At 45.7% G+C, this 15197-nt stretch overlaps 1 protein-coding gene across 5 annotated transcripts in view; it reads left to right on the forward strand.

The window, feature by feature from the left end:
* The window catches only part of KANK1 (KN motif and ankyrin repeat domains 1), a 253617-nt gene extending 238901 nt beyond the window's left edge, over positions 1-14716 (forward strand). For 4 of the 5 annotated variants that reach the window (XM_066257147.1, XM_066257145.1, XM_066257146.1 and 1 more), the window contains 7 exons: positions 965-1207; positions 2613-2700; positions 5939-6158; positions 9375-9517; positions 10157-10357; positions 13021-13119; positions 13696-14716. In XM_066257147.1, the coding sequence (XP_066113244.1) occupies positions 965-1207; positions 2613-2700; positions 5939-6158; positions 9375-9517; positions 10157-10357; positions 13021-13119; positions 13696-13758 (1057 nt within the window). In that variant the 3' untranslated portion in view covers positions 13759-14716. The remainder of the gene's footprint in view (positions 1-964; positions 1208-2612; positions 2701-5938; positions 6159-9374; positions 9518-10156; positions 10358-13020; positions 13120-13695) is intronic. The other variant, XM_066257148.1, reaches the window with a different exon arrangement.
* Positions 14717-15197: the final 481 nt, after the last annotated feature.

Below are 15197 nucleotides of genomic sequence, written 5' to 3' on the forward strand. Positions count from 1 at the left end.
ACAGAGTTATTGGAGATAATGTTTATAGTAAAGGATATCACAAAGATTTAACTTCATGGTGACAATTTTCCAAGTCTTTCCAGTTTTATTGGGTGATGCAGCCCAGGAAGTTTTGGAGGGCATGTACCTGAGAAAGCATTGATTACAATATAATCTGTTCACCTTGACAAGGGGAGGGAGATTCATGCAGCAAAAAGGAAGAATAAAAGGGGGGAAGAAGGAACAGAAAAAAATGAACAACTACAGGCCTGGGTTCTTTGATTTTTGTTATTTTTTAGGTGAGAGGAAGGGAGATAGACTTGGGTTCTTTGTTATTTGTTATTTTTTAGGTGAGAAGAGGGGAGATAGTTAGGTATACTCCTGCATGCACCCCAACTGAGATCTTCCTCACAACCCTGTCTTGGGCCAATGCTCGAGTACTAAGCTATTTTTAGAGCCTGAGGCTGATGTGCTCAGACTGTCTGAGCTATCCTCAGCACCCGAGACCATGCTGGAACAAATCAAGCCACTGTCTGGGGGAGGGTAAGGGGAAGAGAAGGAAGAGAGACAGGAAGAGAAACAGATGGTCATTTCTTCTGTGTGCCCTGACGAGGAATTGAACCCAGGATATCCATACACCAGGCCTACACTCTTATCTACTGAACCACCGGCCAAGGCATAGACCTAATTTTTGTGTTTCCTTTGTTTTATACTAAGCTAGAGTTTCTTTCTCTGTATGTAGTATTTTTTTTTCTACAACTAGTATATGATACCATTTGGCAACACAAGTTATGCCTCTTGAGTCCGAACACATTTAAAACCACCAGGCTTTTAAATAGTCCTTACATTGAACTTCTCGGTGGAGATTCCAAAAATAATGGCCAAATTTCTGGAGTCAGTCTGCAGCTTTCCCTTCATAGAAATTTCTGTCACGGGGTCTTTATGGGCACACCTTGCATCTCCTGAACTCCCAATTGCCACCTAGGTATGAAACAACTTCAAGTGATGATTCCAGCTCAGATGAAAGCTCTTCTTCCGAGTCAGATGACGAATGTGATGTCACTGAGTATCCTCCTGAGGAAGAGGAGGAGGAAGAGGAGGACGAAGATCCTCGCGGAGTGGTAGAAGAGCACCATGCAGTTAACAGGGAAGGTTGCAAGTCCGCCAGGATGGAAGATGAAATGCAGGTTCCAGAGAGTGAACCTGAGAAGGTGGAAATCAGAGAGAGGTGTGGTACATTCCCCTCCCCTCCAGCCCCTTTCATATTTAATGTCCTTTTGCAATAGAATTGGCCAGTTAGGAGATTTTGCAGTTTTATCTATTTGTTTGGTCTTTCCAATCTCCAAAGGAAAGCCTAACTTTAGCTGTTCCTCAGAGATACGTACATGTCATCATAATACTATTAAGTACAAGTGCAGAAGAAGGTGATGACTCTTCCATCTCTTACAGTAGCAAAGAAAAGAGACTTGATCTGTTCGGTCACCTTTATTTTTTTTTTAACTATTTGTTATCTAATTTTATAAATGGAGCCATCACTCAAAGGACTATTAAGCGCCACTAAAGTTTTTATTGTTTGAACAACCCACCTTGTATTTTAAAGACATGTCAGAATTTTTTGTGAGTAGCAGCACATTTTTTTAAAAGATTTTAGATTTGACCTTCAGTCATTTATCTTGAAATAGTTGTCAATGCTGTTATTACAGGATCACTGTGTATAAGAGGGACAGTTTTTGGCCTCAACCAAAGAGAGCACATTTACTGTAAAGATGATGCCATCATTCACATGTCTGGTTTTTGTTGTTCGTTGAGTGGGAACACTACAAGAATGGATTTGGGAGTATCATAACAGCTGAAATATCAAACACTCTGGTTGGCTGAAACACGTACCTAAAAATGTAGTAAATTATATAGACTATTAGTAAATATAGAATCAGTGCTTATAAAACAGAAGAGAATGAACAGATGGAAATTTCAATAATGGGTTTTTTACTGTATAAAGTAATAAGTAAAACATTTTAGAAAACTTCTATTTAATTTGGCAAGTGAAACTTTAACTGCATTAACACAAGGTAAGTATATATTTTTAGTTTATATTTCCAAGTATTTTCAGCTGGCTGGATGTCTTGTAATCTGTTGTTTTAACAGCTTTATTGAAATATAATTTATATATCATATATCGTCTGATATTTAATTTTATATTTTCATGTGGGTTCAGTAGACACTTCCTGAGTCACTCACTTCCAGATGTGAGTTAAGATGTGTGGTTTACTGGTCAGCATAATGGATATGTGGTAATTCAGACTTCTTCAACCCCTGAAGAATAATTTTTTAAAAACTATGAAAAACTTAGAACAAAAGAAATATACAAATGTCATTCATAATTATGTCATAAAGGTCAAACCGGTGAAGTCGAATGCTACCCACATGAACAGACGTGAGCTCTGGCTGAAGGTGTTAGCTCTGTGTGGTAGCATCAGCCTTCGGCTGCCTAAGCAAGCATCTTGTACCACCATGACCTTGGCTCAGCTTGGAGTCTCTTGTCGTTTAGAGTGTTACAGAGTTTAAGATAAAAATGCTTTTCCTTTTGTGGCCAATCATGAGCTTCTTTCCTTTATTTTTCTTTCCCCTTTCAGGTATGAATTAAGTGAAAAGATGTTGTCTGCATGCAACTTACTGAAAAATAATATAAATGACCCCAAAGCTTTGACCAGCAAGGATATGGTAAGTCTGACCAAGTTATTTTTTCCAGTCAGGTGCCCAAGTGGACACCGGTGTCCAGGCAGCTGGAGCCTGCCTGTGAGCTATTGCTTTCTGCACGCTTTCCTGCAGACTATTTCTAGCATGTGTGGGCCGTGGGCATCGTGCTGTCCCGCTCACTGGCTCACACTGGGAACCTGTCCCCTGGGTCCGCCCTCAGAAACCTTTCTCTGCCCTGTACTTCTCCCGGGGAGGGGGGTGCACCCAGGAGGCATCTGCTTACCCATGGAAGAGGAGGCTAATTGCAACCGTTCGTCATCTTTCTACGTGTTCTGCTGCTTCTTCCAAAACCTTGTGATCCACGGAACAGAATTCCAGAATTTTTGTTGTAGGTTAGCATGTGTTTTAAAAAAAAAACAACAAAAAAAAACAGAACTATCTGGGCCAAGGTCAACATTCCTTTTAATTATGAAACTGCATATTATGTTCTGGTGTGGAATGCAGACTGCCACTATTTTTAAACATAGAAATAACTGCACTTGTCATCTTCTCACAGTTTGAGAGACTCAGAAGCAAACAGCCAAGAGGCTGACGGTGGCTGTAGTGAGCATGAATGGCACGACACAGGACAGATAAGGTTTCTGTAGCAGTGTTGAATCTGACCCATTGCAAGTCTGTCTCTCGTTTATGCATTGGGGAAGTTTTGATGTGTGGCTTCTTTCATAGGGCAGACCAGCCCTCTGGTTGACAGCTCTTACTCAGCGCATTAAGATAATGGAGGGTTTTTTGTTGTTGTTGTTGTAGTTGCATTTTAATCTTTGTATTTTAGCAGATTTAATATGAAGTTTTATGCTAAGTCAGCAGCTAGTGAGAAAGTTGATTTATAAGAGTCACAAGACGATGGAGTAACAAAACCAAAATGTTAGATTTAGAGGGATTTAAGGAATTATCTCACCTTGGAGAGGCAATTTGATTTCCTCTTGTACAGCAAACCCAATATGAAGAAGAACTGGTGATGCCTGCCGTAGGTGTGAGATATGCATGGGTGTGTGAGCACGTGAGGCCTCTCTGTTCTGGGTCCTCCTGCTGTAACCGGGCCCTAAAGATGGCAAGTGTTCTCTAGAGTGGCAGCTGCTAGTAGTGCTTGCACTAGATTATACCTGTCTTGAGTACTGGTCCATGTTTTATTTTGTTTTTTAAATACCAATTAAATCATATTACCTTATTATATGATAGCTTTAAGAAAAAAAAAAGATGGTGTCATCTCATTTGTTTATGTTGCTATAGAAACTTAAGTTCAGCAGAGCCAGCTGAGTCTTGACATTCAGTGAGTGCGCTGAAAGCAGAGCATGGCAGTGACGTTTACAGAGGGAACTACCCCTAAAATTCCTGGCCTGGGGGACACAGAACTACACGCTGAACTCCATCCATGATAAACTACATGCTGGTCTATACCTTGGTCACAAATAATAAAACCACGAAACATCACTACAGTGTTACTCTTGAACCATAGGTTTAAATGAACTTCCAGTTGGGGCTTTCAGGCCCCAGATTTTATAGCCATAATATACCTTTTGTTTAATCATTCTCAAAATACTAGGCTATATGGTCTTCAGGGCGGACTTGACCTTTCTACCACCCCGGACTGGCAGGTGTATATGGTCAGGCCCATGTTTTGTGACCAGTACATTTTTGTTGAGTATTTGCTTAGTGAAAAGAAGTGTTAACAGTACTGTGCTGTGAAAAGTGGTGGGCATTGTGAATGGTTACCATGTCAGGACCGTATAACCCCAAGGACACTGAATATTTAGAAACCACAGAGTTTGAACAACCAATGACATTAATTTCCCTTCCCTCCATGTGAGAAATCCAAAGAAAAAGAGGAAGCAGAAGGAAAAATAGATGAGCTCTTTCTTAGCCAGGACCCCTTTCACAAGGAACCAAAAATATGTTTGAATGGGCTGAATGACAGAATAGTAGCAAGAAGATAGAGGCAGAAGCTCTACAATTCCAACCTGTTTGTGGAAAGACTTCTTGGGTTCTGGTACTTTTGACATAGGTTTTCCCATCTTTCTTTGATATATATTTAATCTTGTAAAGAGCAAGCAAATTACAAATGAATGGTAAATTCATATGAAAGAGGGCCTATGAAAGAAAGTAACATAGTTCTCCCCATCACCAGCACTGGCAATGCCCAGTCTGCCTCGAACTTCATGTGGTGCAAGTTTGACCTGATCAGCCATGGAACACATGCCATGTTCATGTGTCTACACCATAAGGGGAGGTGAATGGGGCTGATGATCAAATGCAGATGATCCCAGTGGGGAGTGGAATTTGTCCCAGGTCAGCTTTTTACTCCCTTTCCATGGCTGAACATTTGTGTTTAACCCATTTATGCCACATGCTCCATTATTCAAACGGTAGTGAAGTGGGAGTTATTATATCCTATTTCTCAAGGTCATCACCAAGGTCTGATTTTTCATACATGTCTGCCTCCTAAGGGTACACGTTATCACATGCTGCACAGAGTTCATCACTGCTGCAGATACTGGCATGCTAGGAGCCTGTCAAAAAGTGTTGTGAATTTTTGGAAAATTTTTAAAGAACTAAATTTCAACCTCTAGCATAAATGGGTTAAATATCAGAGTGGGAATGGAGTTGGCTAATGTGCTTATGGTCTCCCAGCCTAGTGTTATGGAGCTGTTGAAGGAGTCGAGGTTGGTCTAGATAAGAAAGAAGTGGCATATTTAAGTATGGGTTAAGTAATTTCTCCTGTTCCAGTTACTGTGAAAATCATTTGCAAGGCATGCATAACTACATAGTAGTAATAGTTCAGTAATGTATAGAGGCAGGCCTACGATTTACATTTATGGTCTCATTTGTTCTCACCGCAAACACTGTGAAGCAAAGGTATTTTTATTGTCCCCATTTTGCAGGTGAGGAAACTGAGGCACAGAATAAGGATCTTACACAGAGCCTTAAACAGCTCATAAGTAACAGAACCCAAATTTGAACTCTTGTATAGTGCTGTGTGGCCTCTTTTATAGAAATTATAATCTGTTTGTGCTTTAAAATCAGGAGGGATGTTCTGGTTTGGAATTTGAGGCTTCTAAGGGCTCTGGGTTTCATAAGTTGTTTTTGCGAGCCAGTTCTAACTGCCTACACTTTGACTATAAAAGGCTTGGTTTCTTGGGCTCTCAGCTGAGTCTCAGAAAGTCTATAAATAGAAGAACTAATGGCCGCTTGCTTGGTGTTTTGGCAGAGGTTCTGTCTGAACACGCTCCAGCACGAGTGGTTCCGCGTATCCAGTCAGAAGTCGGCCGTCCCGGCCATGGTGGGGGACTACATAGCTGCCTTTGCAGCCATCTCCCCAGACGTCCTCCGTCACATCATCAACATGGCCGACGGCAACGGCAACACAGCCCTCCATTACAGCGTGTCGCACTCCAACTTTGAGATTGTGAAGCTGCTCTTGGACGCTGGTACGTTGGCTGTCCCAGCCTCTCCTCTGACAGCACTCGGGTTGTGACTGATCTCAGGGAGACCGGTCAGACTGCTCCTCAATTCTGTGACTATCCTGCCATCCTTCTCATCGCTGTTTCGTGTGGTGTGGCAAGGTTATCATTCTTGACTCATCGTGGGAGGCTGGAGGTTTAAACAGAACGGGTGACCCAGATGCCAGACCTGTTTTGAAAGGAGGTTTGGAGGCTCTTGCTGCAGGTCCACAGCACCCTGGCAAGGAGTAGCCCTGGGACTCCCGTGCCCCCCTCAGTTGAACCGTGCAGGCTGGGGGGCTGGCTCTCAGGAAGCAGCGTGCTGCTCCTGGGGCCAGTCACAGCTTTGGTGTTTGCGGGCTGCTTGACTTGTCCCTGCTCCACGACCTCCACCCAACTGTCTCACTGAAGTGTGCGCTTAGTCAAGATGGGGGACCAAGCAAAGGCACTGGAACAAAATTATGGTTAGAATTATCCCCATTTTCTCCAAAATACACCCAGTTCCTGGGAAATTCTTGTTTATAATTGGAACTTGCCATCTCAGAGTATTGCCAATGGGTGTATTAAAGATGAAGTGAGGGGGTGCTACATAGAAGGTCCCTTTGAGAAATACTGAGCTTTCGACTGTTCAAATGGAGCAGCCCAGTGGGACATATAGTTACACAGTTCCTAAATTGTTTGGGTTTCTTCTTCTTTTTTTTCTTTTTTTTTGTTTTGTTGTTGTTGTTTAAAGGGAGAGAGAGAGATGAGAAACATCAACTCGTAGTTGTGGCACTTTAGTTGTTCATTGATTGCTTCTCATATGTGTCCTGACAGGGGGCGGGGGGGCTCCATTGAAGCTAGTGACCCCTGCTCAAGCCAGCGACCTTGAGCTTCAAGCCAGTGACCATGGGGTCATGGATGTGTCCCACACTCAAGCAGGCATCTCCACACTCAGGCTAGTGAACCTGCACTCAAGCTGGAGATCTCGGGGTTTGAACCTGGGACCTCAGCGTCCCAGGTCGATGTTCTATCCACTGCACCACCACCATTCGAGCCCAGGTTATTTTTATTTATTTTTAAAATACCTGTTTTTATTTCTAGTATGTGACTGATACACATTCACAGTGCCTCGGTCTAATGAAAATACAGTGTGGACATCTGATTTAGAATATGACTATGAAGTTGTCTTTTTTTTTTTTTTTTTTTGTATTTTTCTGAAGCTGGAAACGGGGAGAGACAGACAGACTCCCGCATGCGCCCGACCGGGATCCACCCGGCACGCCCACCAGGGGCAACGCTCTGCCCACCAGGAGGCGATGCTCTGCCCCTCCGGGGCGTCGCTCTGCTGCAACCAGAGCCACTCTAGCGCCTGGGGCAGGCCAAGGAGCCATCCCCAGCACCCGGGCCATCTTTGCTCCAATGGAGCCTTGGCTTGGGGAGGGGAAGAGAGAGACAGAGAGGAAGGGGGGGGGAGAAGCAAATGGGCGCTTCTCCTATGTGCCCTGGCCGGGAATCGAACCCGGGTCCCCCGCACGCCAGGCCAATGCTCTACCGCTGAGCCAACCGGCCAGGGTGAAGTTGTCATTTTTCATACTGCTTTCTGACCCAACAGACCCATTTTTTCTACCTGTTTTGCGGATGCTGGATTAGTGAGAGAAGAAACCAAGCAGATTTGTCCGCTTTTCTCTTCGAAGTGTGCTTGGTCCTAGTGTAAGGGCCACGTGGATAAAGCTGCTTCCATCTTTCAGCACGGAATTCCACTCCTCTTTCCCTTCCCACTTCCATCGTACAAACAGAGCTGGTGATACTCTCAGCCCGAGATATTGTTTAAACAGAGAAGTGGATGATAACCAGGAAAGCTAAAAATGAGATTTCAGAATTCCTCCTGATAATGATTTAACCCAGTGGTTTTCAGCTGTTGTTCCGCAGACTGGTCCACCAGAAATGTGCTGGTCTGTAAGAGTTAACCACTATGATATTTTATGAAGATTATACAGTCTTTTGGGTCTCTTCATACAACATGAAGATGATAAACAGTCTATAATTTTCTGGTAGACCAGCATCAGCCTACAGTCCAGCATTTAAAATTTTAACCTATCCTTGGAAAATTTGTGTGGACAAGATATTTTGGTAAATTAAATGATTTAATTAATCCCATTGTTGGATTGCTTTGGTTGAGCACTTTTCTGGGTGTACTTAACCTTTTACTGCTCACCCTTATTAGGCTGAGATTGCGAATCTAAGATAGTACAGCATCTGTGAGGAAGCGAACATCACAGACACCGAGGAGCCTCCGTAAGCATGTCTGCTCACCTGCTTCATCATACAGCTTTTCCTTTTCTTTTTCCTTTCTACATTAAAAAATATTCACTATTATAAATGCCATATGTCCCTGTGGACTCATGGAAAGTTTTCGAACTCAAGGAAAGTTTTCGTGGTGCCTCCTTTTATCTGTATGATGGAAGCATCCTAAACATCCTAACTGTACTTGGTCACACATATAAAATGTCTTTCCTGATGCCTTCGTTCTTTTCATTTTATTAGAAAGTGCTGAAGGGATTTAAAAAATTTTGGAGGATAATTTCACCCCAGAAGAGCTCTTAAGAATTACAAGAAAAGGCAAGGTCTGGTGTATAGGGTCTTTTAGTCCCTGGCAGTGTCTTAGAGCACTTGACTACATTTGTTCAGACCACAGCTCCAGAGAAGGTGTCATGTGATTGAAATTCTGCTTCTAAGGGCCTCAGACAAGTCAGATTAGTGAACCCAAGGTCTCAGAGTGAGTCGTGGATTCTAAATAAGGTAGCACCATATTCAGAGTATCAGTCAGAAGCTTTTACAATTACAAATCTTCTTCACTTGTAGTTCTGTCATCTTTATTCCAAAACAGTGATTTCCTAGACACAGATTAATACCTAGTTTCTACATTATTGTTTATTCCTCACAGCAAGCATTGCTTAGGACAACCTCCCAGATCTCCAAGTTATTAGAGTTCAAACAGCAGTTGTAAACAAGACATGCAATGAAAGCGCACTGTTGCTTCTGGCCTCATGAAATAACAAAAAATAATTTTTTGTTTGATAAAAGAACACTTCTCACATTTCCTTCCAAGTCCCTCTTGTACTTGGACCACCGTAGGCCATTTCATTGGGTTCTTTCAAACACCATACCTTCAGCTCATGTGAGGAGATGGCTTCTCCTTAAAAAAGACTCCTGTCTTTGCAGACGTGTGTAATGTGGATCACCAGAACAAGGCAGGGTACACCCCCATCATGCTGGCAGCCCTGGCTGCCGTGGAAGCGGAGAAGGACATGCGGGTTGTGGAGGAACTATTTGGCTGCGGGGATGTGAACGCCAAAGCCAGCCAGGTGAGCACGCTTTCTTCCCAGGCTCGTGTTCACGCTTGCTGTGGCAGCTCCCACCTGCTCAGGTTCCCACTCCACATTTCCCACCGCTGGGCACCTGCTCACTGGCTCAGCCCTGAGTCGGTGTGGCTGCCTGGCAGTCCTAGATGACCAAACACATTGATGAAATACTCCAACTTCCCGCTGGAAACTTCTCCGTCCTTTGCCTTGCGCTGCGTCTGTTTGGAGCAGTGTGTACATAAACTGTGGGTCAGCCTGTCGATAAGTGGGTGGGAGGCCCCAGCGCCTACCAGGTGACTGTCTTCATGCCGGGTACCAGGTGCCCCTAGTTCAGATGTGTCCGTAGTTTGACTGGGTTAACCATCCACTGACTTTGTGCATCCTTGACAACGAGACAGAGCCTCCCAGCTAAAGGGGAAAATTGACTCATTACCTTATGATCTAACTTAATAACTTAGCTCATCGCTCATGAGAAACTGATTGCTCCCTGCCCACCACCACCCACCCCTAAGAAATTCCACACCCACCCTCCCCTCTGTCATCACACTCTCTTCTCCCCTTGTCGCCAGCACGGCCCCACTATAGACCACACCTGCCAGCCAGGTTTGACCTTCTGGAGTTTACGGTCGTCTCTCTCCGCAGGCAGGACAGACAGCCCTCATGCTGGCGGTCAGTCACGGGCGGATAGACATGGTGCGGGGCCTGCTGGCCTGCGGTGCCGACGTCAACATACAGGACGACGAGGGCTCCACCGCCCTGATGTGTGCCAGCGAGCATGGGCACGTGGAGATCGTCAAGCTGCTGCTGGCCCAGCCGGGCTGCAATGGCCACCTGGAGGACAATGTAAGCTGTCCCCCACTGGGCCTCCGTGGAGACAGCAGGGAGGGCTGCGAGTGCTGGTTGGCCAGGGGTAGAGGAAACATCCTCCTTGATTCTCCTTGGGGATTTGGGTTGCCTTCCAGGCCACCTCGCTTCATGGCCCAGCTTGGCAGCGTTACTGTGTGCCAGCTAATTAATACACCATTAGTTGAAGCCAAAGACAGAAAGGTAAATCGGCCTCGCCCCAGAATTCATTAAAGGAAGAAGGTGATGGGCATGTACGAGAACCAGCAGATTAAATGGGAATAAACATGTTTACAATAGCGAATCAGAATTGGTGTGGGCAACTTTTCAATCCACTGAGGGGACCAGGTCCCCGGTCCATTTGGAAGTCTGGATTACTAGCCATCACATGGGGGGTTATTGGGTGATCTGAACGATTATCCCGGGCCAGTGGAAGAGGGAGGCGTGCCCTTCACTGGGGCCCGTCGGCGCAGGGTCCCCTCAGCAGGGGATCGAGGCTACCTCGGCCTCCAAGCACATCTTCCCACTCCCGTTCGGGCTGCTCCCATAATCAGCGCGCTCTTCTCCTCTCCCAGGTCCTGCTGTCCCCACCCCCAGGCCACCCCTGGGCTGGGAAACATCCTCAGGAATGCTGCTCCTCTGGATGTCTTCAGGCCAAAGTGGAGCAGCACTGATAGGTGAAGGCGCAGGAACTGACACTTCAGTGGTGACAGGGTTGAAAGATCCAAAGGCCGTAGAGCAGGGGTCCCCAAACTACGACCCGCGGGCCACATGCGGCCCCCCGAGGCCATTTATCTGGCTCCCGCTGCACTTCTGGAAGGGGCACCTCTTTCATTGGTGGTCAGTGAGAGGAGCATAGTTCCCATTGAAATACTGGTCAGTTTGTTGATTTAAATTTACTTGTTCTTTATTTTAAATATTGTATTTGTTCCCGTTTTGTTTTTTTACTTTAAAATAAGATATGTGCAGTGTACGTAGGGATTTGTTCATAGTTTTTTTTTATAGTCCGGCCCTCCAATGGTCTGAGGGACAGTGAACTGGCCCCCTGTGTAAAAAGTTTGGGGACCCCTGCCGTAGAGGTTGGGTTGGGTTGGCTCTGTTTTGGAGAGTTTATCTCTGTGGAGCACAGGTTTGGACCAGAGCTTTCTTGAACTCAAAACACTAAAATGTTAGTGGGAGAACATCCTCCCCTGCACTAAACTTCAGGGCCCTGTGGGCCCAAGGCAGCAGGAAAGGAGAGCAGAGAGGCACTGACGGGCATGAAGGCCCGCTGCGTCCTGCGTGCAGTGACCTCCACAGGAGCGCGGTGGGACCGGGCTCCCTCACTTCCTCTGGCAGGCGGGGCATTTCCAAGCGGTCCTCCCTCAGTAACAGTTTGCTTCACATATCTTGGTTCTGTTTGTTGCTCTTATTCCTGTTCTCTCCCAGCAAAGAACAGCTTGTGGGTATAGTTCAAAAGAGGCTAGAGCCACAGTGACTTCCATACATCTTGGTCACTTTTCATCCTTAAAGGAATAGGGGGCATTCAGCTGGCCTCTGGAGGCAGACTGGCCTCCCAGGACTCACAGACTGGGAGGGAGGGACCAGAAGATTCAAACCACACGAGGATTGTTTCCTGTAGCCAGCAGCCCAGAGGGAATTCTTATTCCAAAACTAGACAGAAAATAATTTGTGCTGAGCTTTTTTACTTTGATGGTCCTTTATATTTAAACCCCTCCAGTTCATTGGAAACCAAACATTTGGCAGGTTTGCTTTCCCGGATGTAGTGTTTCCCTCATAGTTGCATACAATACCTTTTTCTTTTTTAAGAGAGAGAGAGGCAGGGACAGACAGGATGGGAGAGAGACGAGGAGCTTCAATTCTTCCTTGCGGCACCTTAGTTGTTCATTGATTGCTTTCTCATATGTGCCTTGACGGGAGGGGGGGGGGTAGGGAGGGCGGGGTGCTCAAGCTGAGCCAGTGTCCACTTGTTCAAGCCAGCGGGCAACCCTGCACTCGAGCTGATGAGCCTGCGCTCAAGCCGGCGACCTCAGGGTTTCGAACCTGAGTCCTCAGTGTCCCAGGCCAACCTTCTCTCCACTGCTCCACCGCCTGGTCCAGCCAATACACTTCTTCCAAGCCCACAGGATTCAGTGCTTTCATATGGATGCTACAGCATTCCACGGTGGTTTGGGTGTAGGATCAACTCTTTCCCCAAGAAGGAAATTAAGAGATCTTTAGCAAATTGCAAGATGTCAGAGCATACATGATGGTACATGCCTGCTTATTTGTAATTATAAGAAAAATAGAAACTAAAATGTCTTTCAACCCCCATCATTACTGCCCCCTGCTGGTGGGCACAGTGGTTGTATGAGAATTATTCATGGCAGCCTGCATTTGTTGAAGATCCACAGCATGCAGACCTACACACTGACCACTGGGAGGCAAGACATAGGGGACTGGGGATTGTCCTCTTGACTGTGAATTCCTTAGGGTGGAGCCTGTGCCTCATTCATCCTTGTATCTGTAGGACTTACACTTGAGGTCCAGAAAAGTTCTCTGAAGGACTGACCAAGCAGCTAGATGTGGGGGACCACATCAATTACCGGATGTATTTTGTTCTCTTACCTTTTGGCTGTCAGTAAGTTTGAGACATGCACCTGGCTTGTTCTTTTCACCCTAAGGATGGCAGCACTGCACTCTCGATCGCTCTGGAAGCAGGACACAAGGACATCGCCGTTCTCCTCTACGCCCACGTCAACTTCGCCAAAGCCCAGTCTCCGGTGAGTGTTGTGCACTTGGCATTTGTTAACAGGCTGAAATCCACAAGACTGGTGGGCCCCACCCCCTGAGAATTGACAGGAGGCACAGACAGGTATTACGATGATTCTGAACGTGGAAGTTTTAGTCTGGAACTTAAGAGTCTTATCACTTTTATCCCACCCAGAAGGCCAGAAGTGCTCATGGTGAGCCCAGCAGAGACCCTGCTTCTCTTAGGAGACAAACCCTCGCACACAAAGGGCTTATTCTGGGCAGAATTATACCAATGGTATATCCTGAGCCCACAAATATTTATACATATAACCCTGGTCCTGGCCTTTTTCCTAATGGAGCTAGTGTGAGTAGCATCCACTTCTTAGCAGGAAGTTGACTTCCCAGGACAGCGGGATGTCACACTGCCGAGCTCAGCTGGCTCCTTAGCACTTCCTGCTGGTGGACCTGTGTGCTGTGTTCCAGCTCTCCTCACTCTGGCTCGCAGGTGGCTGTCAGTCTGGTGGACAGACTTCCTGTCACAGAGGACACATCTGCCTGAGGTCACGCATTAACCCCCAGCTTTTTTTTCTTTCCCTGGTCTCTAGGGCACCCCTAGGCTTGGAAGGAAGGCATCTCCTGGTCCCACCCACCGAGCTTCGTCTGACTGATTATGTAAAAACAGCCATCTATTCACATTGCCACCATTAAGCTGCTAATTGTTCCTGTTGGGGTGACAGATGCTGAATGTATACGTGTTGTGCCTGAGCTCACCAGCAAACAGAACACATAAAGCCAACGACCGAAGGCTGTAGCTGTCACAGCAGAAGCTGAGACAGCGGGACGTTGCCGGCGGGCACACCCACCTCCCTTCTGGCCATCTTCCCTCTGTGTTGGGCACACCTGACCCTGGTCGTGTTGCTGTTGAGTCTGCTCCGTTATGTGCAGTTGTAGGAAACTGAAACCGGACCTCAGCGGGCAACTTGTATTCCTTCTCTCGTCCCTCTCCCCACCACTGCTGAGAAGTGTCGGGTTCTCACTGGCATGGTGGTGTACAGTTTTCCACAAGTATTTATATTTACTAATGTGGAACCATTGGAAGGCTCTTTAAAAATTTCATTCCAGGGTGGTTTTGTTGATTTTTCTTTTGTCTCTGTTATTTTCAAGTACGTTGAGATGACTTTGATCATGAGCAACTTCGGCCTGGGCTGGTAGGTTTCTGGGTTAAAATTAAAAGAATTCTTAAAATGTATAACACTGAACAGAAGGAAATCTTTTTAGTTGGTCTTATCTGGGTGGATGTATTATACGACTTTTTATATAAAAGATATCTATATAAAATTGACACAGTATTTTCAACTTTTATATTCCTTGGTAATAAAAGACATGAAGAACTACATCTAACTACCATATTTTTATTAATAATTGCACAACTCTAATGATAAAGGTTGAATTTGTGTTAGAAGAATTGGCTATAAATTTGTCTCTGGAGAAACATAGTGTAGTTCTCCACGTATTTATGGATTCCTTTATACCATGTCACACTTACTTTGGTCTTATATGTATTTAAATGTCTGAAGTGCCTTAGACTTGCCATATTTTCAAAATAAAATTTCATTAAGCTCTTTGCTTGGCCCTGCCTCGTCTCTGACAGCTGTCTGCCCTGGTCCCGTTGACTTACAGCAGCGGCAGCGCAAGCTGATGGATGGGTGGCGCAGGGAGCCGAGGGCCCGGTCCACTGTCGCTCTCCGACAAGAGAAGACGGACATCTTCCAAGAGCACCACAGCTCTGCTCACTACTCAGGTTGCACGTCACGAGTCTGAAATTTAAGACCTTATTAGGCAAACAGTTCATCAGCCAGGTCATCTCCAAGGGGAGCCAGTGAGCTCTCTTCTCACAGGCAGGAGCGCTAGATCTTCATTCTAATTTTGGGTGTAACTGCTGGGTACGGGTTGAAATCCGTAATGATAAGAACGGAGAGAGAAGCCAGGCAGACTTTTAATTTCAGACTGCCATTGGCCCAACAGCACCTGTTTCCAAGTCCTTAGAAAGTAAGGGGATTTGAGTCCATTGCATTCCCGTGAAGAAGCACGGAAGCCAGAATGCACA

The sequence above is a fragment of the Saccopteryx bilineata genome, chromosome 2 (assembly GCF_036850765.1).
Source record: "Saccopteryx bilineata isolate mSacBil1 chromosome 2, mSacBil1_pri_phased_curated, whole genome shotgun sequence".
In the NCBI taxonomy this organism is placed as follows: Eukaryota; Metazoa; Chordata; class Mammalia; order Chiroptera; family Emballonuridae; genus Saccopteryx; species Saccopteryx bilineata.